This window comes from Mobula hypostoma, chromosome 12 (assembly GCF_963921235.1).
Source record: "Mobula hypostoma chromosome 12, sMobHyp1.1, whole genome shotgun sequence".
NCBI lineage: Eukaryota > Metazoa > Chordata > Chondrichthyes > Myliobatiformes > Myliobatidae > Mobula > Mobula hypostoma.
The window spans coordinates 28,623,311-28,642,148 of NC_086108.1; the positions used below are offsets into that span (position 1 = coordinate 28,623,311).

The following is an 18,838-nucleotide window of genomic DNA, read 5'->3' on the forward strand; positions in this document are numbered from 1 at the left end:
AAAACTATCAGATTTTCAGGACATCTTACTGCCTAAATAAAAGTTAAGCTACTAGTGTAAACACACTAAGTTAATGTTATCCAAAGCACAACGATAGGTTTATGCTAAGGAGGGATTAAACTCTCAGTGAAGATCATACATGAGATTTCTCTGTGTACAGCACAATTTCAATACCATTGCATGATACAAAATTTAAGCAATTGCTAAAATTGTATGAAATATCAAGAGTCGTTATGGTTAAAAAGGCAGATATTTGATCTGTGTTTTCAAATAAACCCTGCTGAATTCCACATGTCTCAATCCATGAATGTGTAAGGACTACAGTTGTTCAAATGTGTGACACATTTTATTCTTTTTAAGTGGGTGATGAGGATGAAGAGAGAAAATGGAGATTTTCTTAGTTATTATCAGACTGCTTTGAATTGCTGCTATAGATACTGCCCTCTACTGCTGATGCTTTGCCAATACCTGCTCAATAAACAGTCTAAACTGCTCACTGTTCCTACCTTGCACTAACATTACAGGAGACAATTAAGTGGATAACCATTTGCAAATAAATAAATAAATTTATATATATATATATATAAATAAAATGTATGAAACTGAACAACATTTTGGGTGATTTTGTGACATAGTAATAGACTGTTATGAGGTCCTTTCAGTATTAACGACACATCAAAACAGCATGCTATGCTATTGTGGAGAGGTAAGAATGCGGTCCACCACTTGGTTTACTCAAAACTTCTGTCTGGATTCAGCAATCTCTTCGGTAGAAATTATCCTTTTCTTTGGAACTCCAAACAGTTCACAAATAATAAATGTCAAATATTGGATTTGCTACTGACCCTTCAGGGGTGGTACCTGGATTTAAAGAAATTCCTTCCCAAAGCAGGAATATAGTGGGCTCAGAGGATTGGCAAACCATATTTCAAAAGTTTTAAGACTTAATCCAGGTTTTATTTTTATAGAAATGCAATGCTGATTGGATCTATAATTGGTTTCCTTCACAGAGATATCATTAAAAACAAGGAGAGGACAATATAGATACAGAAATCAATATAATGAAATGAATATTGCTACTTTGTTATTTAAGTAAACTAAAAATATACTGCAATTCACAAATAATTTAATTATAGAAATATACCAGAATATGTTTTAAACAATCCCTGTATGTGACAAATCAATATTTTAATGTGAGGTTCTAACAAGTAGGCAAAACTAATGAAAACTTATATGTACGGATGAAATGGTTACTACAGAATCGAGATTAAAAAAAAATTAATGCATGCAATGAATTGAGAAACTATCACTAAAAAATGTACCTCCTCATCCTTCAGGTTAACATCCACGTTCTTAGATACAAGAGCTTTTAAAACATGATCAATGTTGTTCTCTCTGCAGTGATCAAATATAGTTTTGTCTTCTTCCCTGAAAAATAAAGGAAGTAAAGCATTTTAATACAGGCTGCACAGAGAGATTGCAAAATAATTGGAAAAGTGTTGAGATGATGGATGACAGAGTGAATATAACCAACTTCTACTTCAATAGTCTAGACAAAACCAACAGAACATTTAACTTTCCCTTTTCTCCAAAATCCTTATGAAAATACAATCTTCATCTTTAGTTCCAGTGCTTCATGAGCTAACAAAAATAAGTTCGATGGACTCACAATCAACTATGTTTCAAAAGATTCTTAACTGTGACCCCACTGCAGAATTTTGAAGGCAGTGGCAATTCAATGAAACATGTTGTGAGTACTGCATTATTCACAGCACCAACACTGAATGAGAATTTAAACCAAGCGTCTTCCAGTCCATTCTAAGAATACGACACCAGGTGTTGATATGTTCATTTCCCTTCTTGACCAACAACCCTTCCTTAATCAGTTCCTACTCAGTCATATTTTCACAGGAACAACGAATAATATAATGAATGAGTATTTGAAAACTAATGTTAATTCAATACTGCTAGTGCATGATTTTTGAAAGATAAGATGAGGTTAATATGCTTTGAAAATTAGACTACTAGATGAATCAAGCATTATTGAGCTTCTGGGGGTATTTCTCACCAGTTTTCCTCTTGTACAATTGAAAAATGTTGAGCCAATAACTGTCAAATGGGGCTGGCTTGCCTTTAGGAGTGAAGCAAATGTCAGGCCATCCTTACATTTTACTACATTGGATGCTGTTCAACAGAAATTAAGGGCTATCATGAGCACATATGCCATAGGAGTGATGGATCAATTTACATGTACCGAAATTGTGGAATACAAAACAATATCGTAATGATTATACACTAATTATAATCCAATCCCATCATTAAAATTATTCCTTATGAAAAGAAAGGAAAGAAAAGGGTGAAGAAAATAGACATAAATGCAAATTCTACCATGTCCGCAAAACATTTCAACCATGAGATAAACTGGCAGGAAGAGAATAAAAGGACAAAGATCAGAAGATCTCTTTTCTTTTATTTGTTCTTGAGATGTGACCAACACAGTGATGCAACTGGTTGCTCCAAGAATTAAAGAATTAGTATCAAGCCATTCATTATGTTAAAATTGTGGAACTGTAATAATATGTCGGCCGAGGCCAATAGATTTTGCCTCCTGGGGAGAACAATGATTAACTACTGTCATTTTAGTGTTACTGGGCTTCACATGTTTCTAGATTTAGTGAATTATTTTCAAGATTTAGATGGAGCTATCTAAGCTCTCAGGCTTTAACTTGTTAATCAGTAATATAGCCACTCATGTGTGGGCACGTGGCCAAGTGGTTAAGGCGTTCGACTAGCAGGCTGAAGTTCGTGAGTTTGAGCCCCAGCCGAGGCAGCGTGTTGTGTCCTTGAGCAAGGCACTTAATCACACAGTGCTCTGCGATGACACTGGTGCCAAGCTGTATGGGTCCTAATGCCCTTCCCTTGGACAACATCAGTGTCGTGGAGAGGGGAGACTTGCAGCATGGGCAACTGCCGGTCTTCTATATAACCTTGCCCAGGCCTGCGCCCTGGAGAGTGAAGACTTTCCAGGTGCAGATCCATGGTCTCGCAAGACTAACGGATGCCTAAGAAGCCACTCATACATTCTGTATTTATTGTAACTCATAACAAAGGAACTTTGCAGTGATACATTTACATACTGTCATTTCAGTTGCTTTAACCAATAATCTTTTTTGAATGCCATACCGATTGTCAGGAGTAACTGATGGCAGAAAGGGAAAGGCAAAATGATTTCCCAATTATTCTATTGTTATGTAACCTACTACAGTAATCAAACCAATCTGCATACAAGTTGAGTACCCCTTATTCAAAAACTCCAAAATCCAAAAACCTCCAATATCCAAATTTTTTTCAAGCACTGACAGACATCAAAAATGAAAAATTGCACAAGGCACTGGGAAGGCTCCCAGGCAATGCACATAAAGCGAAAAATGAAGATCTCGATTGAGTATTGAAAGAATGCATTCATCAGCGCCTGTGAACATAGGCCGCTTTATAGTATGCTGAACATGAAACAAGCAAAGATCTATAACAACAAACTGAAAATTGAAGGTAACTGTGAATATTCAGCAGGCTGGTTGCAGAAATTTAAGAAAAGGCTCAGCATCAAATTTTTAAGGATTTAAAAAAATTTTTAAGGTGAGCACAAAGCACTGGCAAGTTTGCGAAGATCGCCACTGATGAAAATCTAACACCAGAAACAACTCAACAATGCTGACTGGTTTTATACCTTACATAAAACCAAAAAAAAAACCAAAATACAAATACAATGAACTGTAACCTTTCAATCAAAACACAACATTGCAGGTAGAGACTAAAAGCCTGCCAATTCAGGTATTCTCCTGACACGGCTGTGCTGCTTTTGTTACCCTGCACACATTATATTTTCATTATATTAATGGTATGTAATACTTTTTACTGTTAAGTGCATATGTGTGATGAACAAGTGTAAGACAAAGACTGCTTACTGGTAGTACTTAAATTCAGAGTCAGAAATGATGGCAATCCCAAGCTACATATCTCATTATCTAGCAATACACACAAATCCTATAGGAACTCAGTAGGCCAGGCAGCATCTTTGAAAAAGAATAAACAGGCAAAGTTTCAGGCCAAGACCCTTCATCAAATGTAGACTGTTTACACTTTTCCATAGATGCTGCCTGACCTGCTGAGTTATTTCATATGTGTTACTTGGGATTTTCAGCATTTGCAGATTTTCTTGTGTTTGTGTCTCATTATATGTTCTAAAATCTGAAAAAAATCCAAAATCTGAAACACTTCTGGTCCCAAGCATTTCAGAAAAGGGGTATTCAACCTGTACTACCTTAAATTTCATACTGAGTTACAACTGATCTCTACACTGATACAAAGGGTGTGACTTGATGGCTCTATTAGTCATTTGCTGCAATGCAAAACGTCCATGTGCTCTATTTCATACACTTTCTATCTTGCCATGACATGGTTACAGTACAACATTATTGACTGTAAATGTTACAACCCATATCAAATTTCACTGTACATTCACTATTGTATTTAGTGGTGGTGCACACATATTTATAGCTTATAGTTCAAAGTTTAAATATTTTGGATCCTGATAGCATTGTTCAGTCTGTTGGAAAGTAATACATAACAGAATAAAGGAAGTTCATGAGACTGTATACATCCAGTATTGCATCGGAAGGAAACAACAATGGGGAGAAAGATCTAGCAATGTTATAATGTATTATTGGTGTAAACAGCATTTCTCAACCTGCTACTGAAGTGATGTTACTGAAAGATGACACATGAGCAGAACATATTCAAGAGTGAGCTCACATAGGATTCCTGCAATGGTTATTGTTTATGTTGAGACATCCCCCGGGAGAAATTTTCACTTAATCTATAATTATCTCTCCACTTTAATCACTTTCCTACTTCAGAGGCTACAGTGCACAGGCTGCAAGAAAGCTCATTAACTTAGTGCATTTCTTCTCCCCTGTCACCGCCACTGTTTAATTGCAATGTGCGAATATTATCTATAGCCACAACTGTGGTTTTATTCATAATAAAGTGGAGGGGGGGATGGGGTATGAGGAGGGTCTCCAAGGTACAAGTCACAGCCGATTCACAGCTTTTTAATTATTTTGTGGCCAGACGCTTCTTGCAAGTTGAATAAATTGGTAACTGAGTTTATTCCCTCTTGCGCCCAGATGTCAGTTCCTGAAAAGAGATTGCAGGGGGTGGGTGGCAAGGCATTCGATACTCTGTGTAATGTGTAAATAGCCCTCCACCTCACTGGTAAATTAGGATGAGCTGCCAAAACAGTTCATCTGTCTGTCAGAGTAACTAATCAGCCCATCACTAATACCCAGTGGATAAATGAAGATTGGTCCCAGGGACCAGTTGGCTGCAGCAGTCAGTGGTGAAATGGTGTGGAGTTCAAGTTCAGTTACAGCACAATCAATGTACACAGGGTATTCCAGAAAGACTTAAGGTTCAAGATAGATTTAAAACTCACCCCAGCTGAAACTGATAGGTGATAGGTGATAGTTGAAACAATTAAACCCATGACTTTGCTCAGCTCATCTGTTCACTGAGAAGCCCACTCACAAAATAAACAGATGACAAACTCTTTGTGTTTGTGACATAACTAATATACAGTGATGAAAATACTGTTTACTCACAATAAAATGTTCTTTTGTAGGCTCATTTCTATAAGCAAATCTGTTCTACTTCAGCAGAACCCTCACATCTTTTTGAAGACCCTTTAACATTGGCTCAGTTACTCTCTCCACAGATGTTGTCTGACATTCAAAGTGTTTCAGCAGTATTAGTTTTCAGATTTCCAACATCTGTAATGTTTGACATTTCCTCGCATCAACTGCTTGGATCATTACACCAGGAAGGCTCTTAGTGGAAGTGGCCAAGCTCTTCCATTCTCAAAACTAATATTTGCTCAAAGACCATAAAGATAATTTGTTTCTCAAAACTAATACTTATTTATTTATTGAGATACAATGCGGAATAGGCATCTCTGGCCCTTTGAACCACACTGCCTAGCAATCCCCAATTTATCCCTAACCTAATAACAGGGCAATTTACAATGACCAGTTAGCCCAGGGGTCCCCAACCTTTTTTAATGTTGACAATATTCTTGCAGACCGGCTGACTGGGGGCGGGGGGGGGGGTGTTCAAGTAGAGTTAAACTCACCTCAACATGTCTTTTACAGTTAGGGTTGCCAACTTTCTCACTCCAAAATAGGGGACAAAAGTAGCAGTCAAATCCCGGGACACTTGGGTTTACACCAAGAAAGACCATGACCATGAAGTCTTGCATGGGCACTTGAGTGCACATGCGCATACTTTCCCCCCCACAAATCGGTTTTCGCTTAATCTTCCCGACTACACTGTACATACATTATTTCTACTTTATATAGGCTGTGTATTTATCATATCATTCCTGCTTTTACTATATGTTAGTGTTATTTTAGGTTTTATGTGTTATTTGGTATGATGAGGTAGGTTAATTTTTGGGTCTGGGAACGCTCAAAATTTTTTCCCCATATAAACTAATGGTAATTGCTTCTGCGCTTTACGCCATTTCGGCATGCAAGGTTTCATAGGAACGCTCTACCTTAGCGGGGGAAATACCAGACAAGGACGGTCCCGTATGGGATAAACCAATTTAGCCCAATATGCGGGATGTCCCGGCAAATACGGGACAGTTGGCAACCCTATGTTCAAGCTCAACAGTGCATAACAGGGAATGAGGAAAGGTGCTGCTGACACAAATTGTTTCCTCGCGGCCCGGTGGTTGGGGACCGCTGAATTAGTCTACCAACTGGTAAGTCTTTAGACTGTGGGAGGGAACAGGAACACCCGGAGGAAACCCATGCCTGCATGGGAGAAGGTACAAACTCCTTACAGACAGCAGGAGGAAATGACAGCAGGTCACTGGTACCATAAAGCACTGTGCTACCGTGCTGCTCCATTGGCACAAGGGGGAATACATATGACTGGAGTTCTTAAGTCACAATTCCAGCTGCTCATAAGGAGCACTTTATCAACAACATTATATCAGACAACGATGGAACAAGTATTGTTATGTCATCCTGCAAGAAAGAATGGAGAACTCGGGAAAAAAAAACAGATAAAGATCAGAATCCTTGGACACGTCTCTTCCACTTTCCACTCCACACCTCCTGTTTTGCTCAAAGTTTTATGCAACAGCCTTATTTCATTACGGAATTACCTCCCCCCACCCCCCCCCCCACCGGCTTTTAAAATCTTCAGCTTTAACTTTTAGAAGAAAAACTGTATGTCTTTTCTCCTCCAAACTATTGCATTTACAAAAGTACCATTCCCAGCTCACAAACCATAATGGTTACCTATTTTACAATCTCTGTTCATGAGACGAGTATTATTCAACACAGCTTTAATACTGGAATAATCTAGTAGGGAATGCTCTTTCACCATAATTCCAAGCATCCAAATCAGGATGAAGAGAAGTAAAAATAGAGCAATAGGTACTCTCATCAGTGACCATCCCAAAATCCCAGCTTTCAACTACGATGACATAATAACTTCAAACAAAAATGCCAAGTTGGACAAGTAATAATTCCTCTTTCTCCCTACTCCAGGAGGCAAGCCAATGTCCAAAACAAAACTCATGCTCATCCCATTATTCAGGGTTGAGTTATAAACCGCTTCGAGCAAGTTACTGAAAGTGTGCTAATCTACAGCTCCATCAAATTCCCCAACTAATTCTACCTCGGAGACTAAGGTGATAGTTATTTTTCTTTCTCCTCCTTGATTCCCACATGGTACAGCAGTGACAGAATTTGGCCAGGTGGGATTCACAGGTACAAATATACGCCCTATCACCATGACACAGTGCACCTTGAGCGACAAAGCACACTGCGATAAAGCATTAATCATTATCATTATTTCAGCTCCATTAAATAACAATTTTTTAAAAATACCTTCTATGATCTTTAATATGCAATTCTGAAAAGTACTTAAATCTTTTTGAAATAGTTTAAATTACCCTTTATTCTATTTGGAAAGTTACAGCTGAATTCCAAAAACATTCTATGCATCTTAGGTGAAAAACTCAATTTTTCACATTTTCTCTGACATAAATGTATTGTTTTTAATATCAGATGGACACCTCTCCCAAATTTTTGGTCCACTGTCAGAATTCATTTCGTAAACATAAAATCCCCTTTTGATTGAGGTGTTTATTGAAGTGATTTCTTCAGATGATCAGGGATTAAATAAATATGAAAAATAAAGCTTTCATTTCTCCTTTTCCATCTTTTCCCCCCTTTTCAATCAACATGTACATTTAGTAAAACTCAGGACCAGCATCCAAGAAAGTGAAACATCAGAAGGAAAATAGAAGCAACTGAAACATCCATTTACACCCAGCATAAAACGTTTACTAAGCAAGTTCTCCTCTGTGATCCTGACTGCAGTTGATATACCGCCAAAAGAAGATGTTAAGCAAGCACTTAATGCATTAAGTGCCACGACTGGCAAACAAGAAACAGCCTACCTGACGCCTTTCAAATCAATCTGCTGAGGGCCAGATCGGAGGCATTCAAGTATGGTGACCAAGAAAGTCATAAGAGGGCCAGGTACGATCTCCGGAAAGCCATCTCATGGGCAAAGTGTTAATTCCTGACTAATCTTGAATCAACGAAAGATGCTCGGCATTTGAGGCAGGGATTGAATACTATCTCTTCTTATAAAGTTAAATCAAGTGACAACAGGGCTTTGTTTCCAGATGAGCCCAATGCCTTCTATACTCACTTTGTGAACAAAACCTGGAGGAACCATCAGGAACTCACACTGCCCCTGATGATCCTGTTACTTCAGTCTCTGAGGCTGACATGACAGCATCTTTCAGGTGGGTGAACCTACAGAAGACATCCAGCCCAGATGGGCTACCTGGCCGAATACTAAAGACCTGTGCTGATTAACTGGCTGGAGTGTTCACCAATTGGTGCAATCAATCACTTCGGCAAACTGAGGTACCCACCTGCTTCAAACAGGCTTCAATTATACCAGTGCCTAAGAAGAACATGGTGACCTACTTCAATGACTTTCATCCGGTAGCACTTATGTGATAAAGTGCTTTGAGAGGTTGGTGATGAAACAATTCCATTGCTGCCTGAGAAGTAACTTGGATCTGCTCCAATTTGCTTACTGTCACAACAGATCAACAGCAGATGCCATTTCACTGGCACTTAATCTTAGAACATCTGGACAGCAAAGATGCATACATCAGGATGTCCTTTATTGACAAGAGAAAATCTGTAGATGCTGTAAATCAAACTAATACACACAAAATGCTGGAGGAGCTCAGCAGGCCAATCAGCATCTATGAAAAAGAATAAACGGTTGATGTTTCGGGCCGAGTCCCTTCATCAGAACTGGAAAAAAAGACTAGAAAAGACAGAATAAGAAAAGAAGCTGGTGGGAGGGGAGGAAGAAGTACAAGGTAGTTGGCGATAGTTGAAACTGGGAGGGGAGGAGTGAAGTAAAGAGCTGGGAAGTCAATTGGTGAAGGAGATAAGGGGTTGGAGAAAAGGGAATCTAATAGGAGAGGACACAAGGCCATGGAAGAAAGAGAAAGAGAACCACAGGGAGGTGATGGCCAGGGAAAGAGATAAGGTGAGAGAAATAGGAATGGTGAGGTGGGGGGGGTGGCAATTACTGGAAGTTCAGGAAATCAATATGCATGCCATCAGGTTGGAGGCTATCCAGAATGAGGCCTCATTGTGACATAGAGGAGGCCATGGACTGACATGTCGGAATGCGAATAGGAAATAGAATTGAACATAGAATAGTACAGCACAGTACAGGCCCTTTGGCCCACAATGTTGTGCCGACCCTCAAACACTGCCTCCCATATAAGCCCCCACCTTAAGTTCCTCCATATACCTGTCTAGTAGTCTCTTAAACTTCACTAGTGTATCTGCCTCCACCACTGACTCAGACAGTGCAATCCACGCACCAACCACTCTCTGAATAAAAAACCTTCCTCTAATATCCCGCTTGAACTTCCCACTCCTTATCTTAAAGCCATGTCCTCTTGTATTGAGCAGTGGAGCCCTGGGGAAGAGGCGTGGCTATCCACTCTATCTATTCCTCTTAATATCTTGTATACCTCTATTATGTCTCCTCTCATCCTTCTCCTCTCCAAAGAGTGAAGCCCGAGTTCCCTTAATCTCTGATCATAATGCATACTCTCTAAACCAGGCAGCATCCTGGTAAATCTCCTCGGTACCCTTCCAATGCTTCCACATCCTTCCTACAGTGAGGTGAACAGTACTGGACACAGTACTCCAAGTGTGGCCTAACCAGAGTTTTATAGAGCTGCATTATTACATCGCGACTTTTAAACTCTATCCTTCGACTTATGAAAGCTAACACCCCATAAGCTTTCTTAACTACCCTATCTACCTGTGAGGCAATTTTCAGGGATCTGTGGACACGTACCCCGAGATCCCTCTGCTCCTCCACACTACCAAGCATCCTGCCATTTACTTTGTACTCTGCCTTGGAGTTTGTCCTTCCAAAGTGTACCACCTCACATTTCTCCAGGTTGAACTCCATCTGACACTTCTCAGCCCACTTCTGCATCCTATCAATGTCTCTCTGCAATTTTTGACAATCCTCTACACTATCTACAACACCACCAACCTTTGTGTCGTCTGCAAACTTGCCAACCCACCCTTCTACCCCCACATCCAGGTCGTTAATAAAAATCACGAAAAGTAGAGGTCCTCCAGCACTTTGTGTGCATTGATCTTTACTGACTACAGCTTGGCTTTCAAAACCATCATCCCCTCAGAACTAATCAACAAGCTTCAAGTCGTAGGCCTCAATACCTCCTTGTGCAACTGGATCCTCTATTTTCCTCACTTTCAGCCACTAATCTCCTCCACAAACTCCCTCAGCACAGGTGCATCTACAAGGCTTTATGTTTAACCACATGCTCCACTTACTTTATAATTATAACTGGGAGGCTAAGCACAGCTCCAATGCCATGTTTAAGTTTGCCAACAACTTTACTATCATTGGCCGAATCAAAAGTGGTGACAAGTTAGCATATAGGAGTGAATCTGAAAATCTGGCTTAGTGGTGCCATAATAACCTCTCATTCAATGTCATCAAGACCAAGGAGAAGATTAACTGACTTCAGGAGGAGAATCTGGAGGTCCATGAGCCAGTTCTTTCTGGGGGATCAGAGGTGGAGAGGGTCAGCAACTTTAAATTCCTCAGTGTTATCATTTCGGAGGATTTGTTCTGGATAAATGCCATTATGAAGAAAGTATGGCAACACTTCTATACTTCTTAGAAGTTTGTGAAGTTTCGGCATGCAACCTAAAACTTTGATAAACTTCTATAGATGTGTGGTGGAGAGTATACTGACTGGTTCCGTCACGGAAGCACCAATGCCCTTGTATGTGAAAGCCTACAAAAAGTAGTGGATCCATCACGAGTAAAGCCCTCCCCACTACTGAACACATCTACATGGAGTGCTCTCATAAGAAAGCAACATCTACCCTCAAAGACCTACGCTATCCAAGCCATGCTCTCTTCTCACTGCTGCCATCTGAAAAGTGGGACAGGAGTCTCAAAGGCCACACCACCAAGTTCAGAAACAGCTATCTCCCTTCAACTATCAGGCTGCTAAACCAGAGGGGATAACTTCATTCAACTTCACCTGCCCCGTCACTGAACTGTTCTCACAACCTATGGATTCACTTTCAAGAACTCATTTCATGTTCTCAATATTTATTGCTTATTAATTTATTAATATTATTACTTCCTTTATTTTTCTCTTTCTTTTTGTATTTGCAGTTTGTTATTTTTTGCGCATTGGTTGTTGTCCATCCTGTTGGGTGTGGTCTTTCACTGATTCCATTATGTTTCTTGTATTTACTGTGACTACCCACAAGAAAATGAACCTCAGGTTTGCATATGGTGACATATATGTACTTTGTTAATAAATTTACTTTGAACTCTGAAGGACATGTATTCACTCAGAAAGCATCTTCAAAGTTATTCATGATCAGGAAATGAAAATAACACAAAGTTAGGGCAAGTAAAGAAGAATAGAAGATACTTTGGAAAAGCGATCTGGGGAAAACTTGAAAAGGAAAATCTTGCAAGGATTTTTTTTGGTGGCACAGTGGTGCAGGAAGTAGAGCTGTTGTCTCACAGTCCCACAAACCCAGGCTCAACCCTGACCTTGTCCAGGTGAAATTTGCATGTTGTTGTTTTGTGTAAGTTTCCTTTGAGTGTTCCAGCGTGTTTTTTTCTTGGGGCATTGAGAATACCTTCAATTTCTTTCCTCTGTCCATCTGATAATCTCCTCCCACAACAGTTCTGAATACTATCTGTTTCAGGAGCACGATGGCAGACACAGAAAAACTATCGAGTTTTGTTCAAGATATCCGGGGAAGTCAGATATAAAACTTTAAATTTTGAACTTTTCCCTCAGCTGTAAAATCAAGAAATCTTCTTTCCCCTTTAAAATATAGCAGAAAATCTAAAAAACACCTTCTTCCAAAAGGGTGCAGATGTTGGATCAACTAAAATCTTTGTGACCAAAGCAGCCAAATGCTTTTGCCTAAAGCTATGAAGATACAAGTGAAACAAATTGTAGCAACAATCAAAATGCTGCTCCACTGCTTCGATCTCACCGCAGCACACATTCAGGTGTATGCTCTTGGGGCTAAATAGCCCAATCCTGTAACTATGAGCTGTATATAAGTAAAAACAAAAACAAAATAATGTAGACTAGTGTAATGTCCTAGGACATTGTGGGAAAGCTAGAGAAGAATGATTGCTAATCCTGTGGTCTATTTAAGAAGTGATGTAATGAAAACCCAGGGCACTATAGGCTGGTCAGCCTAACACCAGCAATGGTAAAGTTACTGGAGGAGAAGTCATAGTCATAGCCATAGTCATAATTTATTGATCCCGGGGAAATTGGTTTTCATTACAGTTGCACCATAAATAATAAATAGTAATAGAACCATAAATAGTTAAATAGTAATATGTAAATTATGCCAGTAAATTATGAAATAAGTCCAGGATCAGCCTATTGACTCAGGGTGTCTGACCCTCCAAGGGAGGAGTTGTAAAGTTTGATGGCCACAGGCAGGAATGACTTCCTGTGACGCTCTGTGTTGCATCTCGGTGGAATGAGTCTCTGGCTAAATGTACTCCTGTGCCCACCCAGTACATTATGTAGTGGATGAGAGACATTGACCAAGATGGCATACAACTTAGACAGCATCCTCTTTTCAGACACCACCGTGAGAGAGTCCAGTTCCATCCCCACAACATCACTGACCTTACGAATGAGTTTATTGATTCTGTTGGCATCTGCTACCCTCAGCCTGCTGCCCCAGCACACAACAGCAAACATGATAGCACTAGCCACCACAGACTCGTAGAACATCCTCAGCATCGTCTGGCAAATGTTAAAGGACCTCAGTCTCCTCAAGAAATACAGACGGCTCTGACCCTTCTTGTAGACAGCCTCACTGTTCTTTGACCAGTCCAGTTTATTTTCAATTCGTATCCCCAGGTATTTGTAATCGTCCACCATGACCACACTGACCCCCTGGATGGAAACAGGGGTCACCGGTACCTTAGCTCTCTTCAGGTCTACCACCAGCTCCTTAGTCTTTTTCACATTAAGCTGCAGATAATTCTGCTCACACCATGTGACAAAGTTTCCTACCGTAGCCCTGTACTCAGCCTCATCTCAGGGGACTGTCTTGTCTCCCTTTCTCTTCACCATTTACACCTCGGACTTCAACTACTGCACAGAGTCTTGTCATCTTCATAAGTTTTCGGATGACTTTGCCATAGTTGGATGCATCAGCAAGGGAGATAGAAACATAGAAACATAGAAAATAGGTGCAGGAGGGAAGGCTGGGGCAGGTTCTGAGTTGGATGATCAGCCATGATCATAATAAATGGCGGTGCAGGCTCGAAGGGCCGAATGGCCTACTCCTGCACCTATTTTCTATGTTTCTATGTTTCTATCTCCCTTGCTGACGCATCCAACTATGGCAAAGTCATCCGAAAACTTCTGAAGATGAGAAGACTCTGTGCAGTAGTTGAAGTCCGAGGTGTAAATGGTGAAGAGAAAGGGAGACAAGACAGTCCCCTGAGATGAGGCTGAGTACAGGGCTACGGTAGGAAACTTTGTCACATGGTGTGAGCAGAATTATCTGCAGCTTAATGTGAAAAAGACTAAGGAGCTAGTGGTAGACCTGAAGAGAGCTACCGGTGACCCCTGTTTCCATCCAGGGGGTCAGTGTGCACCTATTTTCTATGTTTGCCACAGGAAACAGTTGAGGCCAGTTCATTGGCTATATTTAAGAGGGAGTTAGATATGGCCCTTGTGGCTACGGGGGTCAGGGGGTATGGAGGGAAGGCTGGGGCGGGGTTCTGAGTTGGATGATCAGCCATGATCATAATAAATGGCGGTGCAGGCTTGAAGGCCGAATGGCCTACTCCTGCACCTATTTTCTATGTTTCTATCTCCCTTGCTGATGCATCCAACTATGGCAAAGTCATCCGAAAACTTCTGAAGATGACAAGACTCTGTGTAGTAGTTGAAGTCCGAGGTGTAAATGGTGAAGAGAAAGGGAGACAAGATAGTCCCCTGTGGAGCCCCAGTGCTGCTGATCACTCTGTCGGACACACAGTGTTGCAAGCACATGTACTGTGGTCTGCCAGGGTCTACCAACATTTAGAAAAGCAAGGATTGATAAAGAATAGTCATCATGACTTTGTGTATGGGAAATAGAAACTTACACATTTGATTGAGTTCGTTTGAGGATATAATGAAGAAAACTAATGACAGCAAGGCAGTAAACAAGTCTATATGGACTTTAGTCAGGCCTTTGTCAAAGTAGATTAGCTTGGAAGGTTAGATCATATGGGATTCAGAGTAAGCTAGATAGAGTTAGCTTGGTGGAAGGAGATAGAGGGTAGTAGTGCAGGGTCACTACTAGATTGGAGGCATGTGACCAGCACTGTATTGCATGCATCAGTGCTGTTGGTCATCACCTATATTAATGATTTGAATGACAATGCTGCTAACATGGCTTTTAACTTTGTGGTTGACACCAAAGTTGGCGGTCTGGTTGACAGTGAAGGAAGTTGTCTAAGATTACAACAGGATCTGGCTGAATTAAGGAAGTGGGCTAAGGAACAACAGAAGGAATTTAACTTGGACTAGTGCAAGAGTTGCATTTTGCAAGTTAAACCAGAACAGAGCTTAACACAGGAGAACAGCAAAACAGAGAGACCTGCAAATACAGGTACCTAGTTCTTGCAAGTGGAAACACAGGGTGGTGAAGAAGCAGTTTGGCCTACTTGTCCGCTGGTTAGGCATATCATGTTGCAAATTTGCAATCTGTTGGTAAAACCACACTTGGAGTACTGTGTGCACTTCTGGTTGCCCAGCTACAGGAAAGATGTCATGAAACTGGAAACGATGCATAAAAGGTTCATGAGGATGCTATGACGATAGGTAACCTTCAACTATGAGGGGAGGCAGGATAGGCTGAGACTTTATTCGAAGGAACATGGGAAACTCAGAGGTGAACTTATAGAGGTCTATAAAATCATGAGGGTCATATATAAGGTGAATAGGAAGTCGACACTATGAGGCATGATTTAAAATAGGTGGGGAATGATTTAAAAGGGATCTGAAGGGAATCTTTTTCATACAGTGGGTCATGAATATATGGACTGAGCTGCCAAAGGAAGCTATATAGGTGGGTACATTTACAATATTTAATAGGCATTAGCTACATGCTTTTACTGCAAACAACCACTTCAAGCCAATTCCATATGTTAGAATTTTGCAACGATTGTTCAGGTTCTTGGATAGATAGTCTTACGATCTGCAAGACTTATCTTCCCACCTCTGTTTATGCACAGTAACTCTTTCCCACACCACCTCACCCCACCCCACCATCTTACACAAAATGTAATGTGCTCATAGATGATTTGTTTGCTAATTTGAGAAAATCTAAGCAACCACTTCAGCTACTCGGCTCTTCCACTTCCAACCTCCAAAATAACTACTGTTTCACTGCTTCCATCTTGTTCCAGCACAACCTTCCAGTACACTGGAATCTCAGGCAACCAACCTTGATGACAACATTCATTGACATAACACATATTTTGATGGACATGCCAATGTTACCCAGCAACAGCTCTCTCCAACTCATCTCGGTCTTATTCCTGCTTCTATGCTGTCAGGGCAAAAATATATATTCAAATTAAGGAAAGCATACTTTGCCTTTAAAATCAATCAAAGGACTTTCTTCCCTTCACGTAAGGGATCAAGAAAGATTCTTCAAGCAAATACAAGCCATTTTTGAAAAGTAATAAAGATCATTGCACCCAGCAATCATTTTGTTTTTGGATATTTGTACAAGAAATTGCAGAAGAAAACATGAGCTTTTTTTGTTCATCTGCAATCTGGTATGCTCTTATAACTGCCGCAAGTTTCCCATGGGTGTTGGTGCAATATAACAAATATGGCAAGTGAAGCGATAAAATGCAGGGTTTTGCTTCATTACTACACATTAACAAAAGGGACCTCAGGCAAGCACTTGTACAAATGAAAATAGCTCAAGGGCCTATATATCATAACTTTCCCTTAAATAAGGAAAAACCAAAATCCCTGCTGGATTGTAGAAAACACTAAACACAAAATAATGGGAGACAAAGAAATGGCAGACAAACCAATTAAGTACAGTATTTTGTGTCCGTCTTCACTGTGGAAGACACTAGCAGAATGCTCGAAAGCTTAAGTGGTGTCAGGGGTCAGAAGTAACTGTTTACAAAATAGAGGAGATGCATGTGAGGCCATCATTAATGGTGGAGGAAGGGAAACCCCATTTTTAGAAGAAGAACATATCTGATGTCCTGGATTGCCATCACCTTCCACCTAGCCCTAACCCACCTGCACAAAAAAGGCACGTACGTTCGAATGCTGTTCATAGACTTCAGTTCAGCATTCAACACAATCATTCGTCAGAAACTGATTGGAAAGCTGAGCCTACTGGGCCTGAACACCTCCCTCTGCAACTGGATCCTAGACTTCCTGACTGGGAGACCTCAGTCAGTCCGGACTGGAAGCAGCATCTCCAACACCATCACACTGAGCACGCGGGTCCACCAGGGCTGTGTGCTCAGTCCACTGCTGTTCACTCTGCTGACCCACGACTGTGCAGTAACACACAGCTCGAACCACATCATCAAGTTCGCTGATGACACGACTGTGGTGGGTCTCATCAGCGAGAACGATGAGTCAGCAGACAGAGAGGCAGTGCAGTGGCTAACGGACTGGTGCAGAGCCAACAACCTGTCTCTGAATGTAAACAAAACAAAAGAGATGGTTGTTGACTTCAGGAGGACATGGAACGACCACTCTCCGCTGAACATCGACAACTCCTCCATAGAGATTGTAAGAGCACCAAATTTATTGGTGTTCACCTGGCGGAGAATCTCATCTGTTCCCTCAACACCAGCTCCACAGCAAAGAAGGCCCAGCAGCGTCTCTACTTTCTGAGAAGGCTCAGAAAAGTCCATCTCCCACCCCCCATCCTCACCACATTCTACAGAGGTTGTATTGAGAGCATCCTGAGCAGCTGCATCACGGCCTGGTTCGGAAATTGCACCATCTCGGATTGCAAGACCCTGCAGCGGATAGTGAGGTCAGCTGAGAAGATCATCGGGGTCTCTCTTCCTGCCATTAAAGACATATACACCACATGCTGCATCCATAAAGCAAACAGCATTATGAGGAACACCACGTACCCCTCATACAAACTCTTCTCCCTCCTGCCATCTGGCAAAAGGCACCGAAGCATTCAGGCTCTCACAACCAGACTATGTAACAGTTTCTTCCCCCAAGCCATCAGACTCCTCAATATCCAGAGCCTAGACTGACACCAACCTACTGCCCTCTACTGTACATATTGTCTTGTTTATTATTTATTGTAATGCCAGCACTGTTTTGTGCGCTTTATGCAGTCCTGGGTAGGTCTGTAGTCTAGTGTAGTTTTGTGTTGTTTTACGTAGTTCAGTGTAGCTTTTGTGTTGTTCCATGTAGCACCATGGTCCTGAAAAACGTTGTCTCGTTTTTACTGTGTACTGTACCAGCAGTTATGGTCGAAATGACAATAAAAAGTGAGTTGACTTGACTTGGATAGAAAAGCCTCATCCTGGGAACAGATGCAGCAGACATGAAGGAACTAAGAAAAGGGAATAGCATTTCAATGGTCAAAGTTTTTATTATGAAAGTACATGTATGTCACCACAACCCTGAGATTTATTTTCTTGTGGGCATACTCATTAAATCTACAGAATAGTAACCATAACAGAATCAGTGAAAGACCGCCCAACTAGGGTGTTCAAACAGAACGCAGAAAACAACAAATGCAATACATATTTATATATGCAAATGCAAATATAAATAAATAGCAAAGAATATCAAGAACATGAGATGAAGAGTCCTTGAAAATGAGTCCATTGGTTAAGGGGACATTTCAATGATAGAGTTCATGATATGCGTGAAGTTATTCCCTTTTGTTGAAGAGCCTGATGGTTGAAGGGTAGTAACTGTTCCTGAACTGGTGGTGCAAGTCCTGAGGTACCTTCTACCTGCAGCAAGAGGACAGCATTATCTGGGAAGTGGAGATCCCTGATGATGGACGCTGCTTTCTTACAACAGCGTTTCATGTAGGTGTATTCAATGGTTGGGATGGACTGGGCTGAATCCAGTACTTTTTGTAGGATTTTC

At 40.9% G+C, this 18,838-nt stretch overlaps 1 protein-coding gene across 2 annotated transcripts in view; it reads right to left on the bottom strand.

The window, feature by feature from the left end:
- Window positions 1-18,838, bottom strand: part of acbd6 (acyl-CoA binding domain containing 6) — a 221,059-nt gene that overhangs the window by 137,657 nt on the left and 64,564 nt on the right. For both annotated transcript variants that reach the window (XM_063064879.1, XM_063064878.1), the window contains exon 5: window positions 1,323-1,428. In XM_063064879.1, coding sequence (XP_062920949.1) covers window positions 1,323-1,428 — 106 coding nt within the window. The remainder of the gene's footprint in view (window positions 1-1,322; window positions 1,429-18,838) is intronic.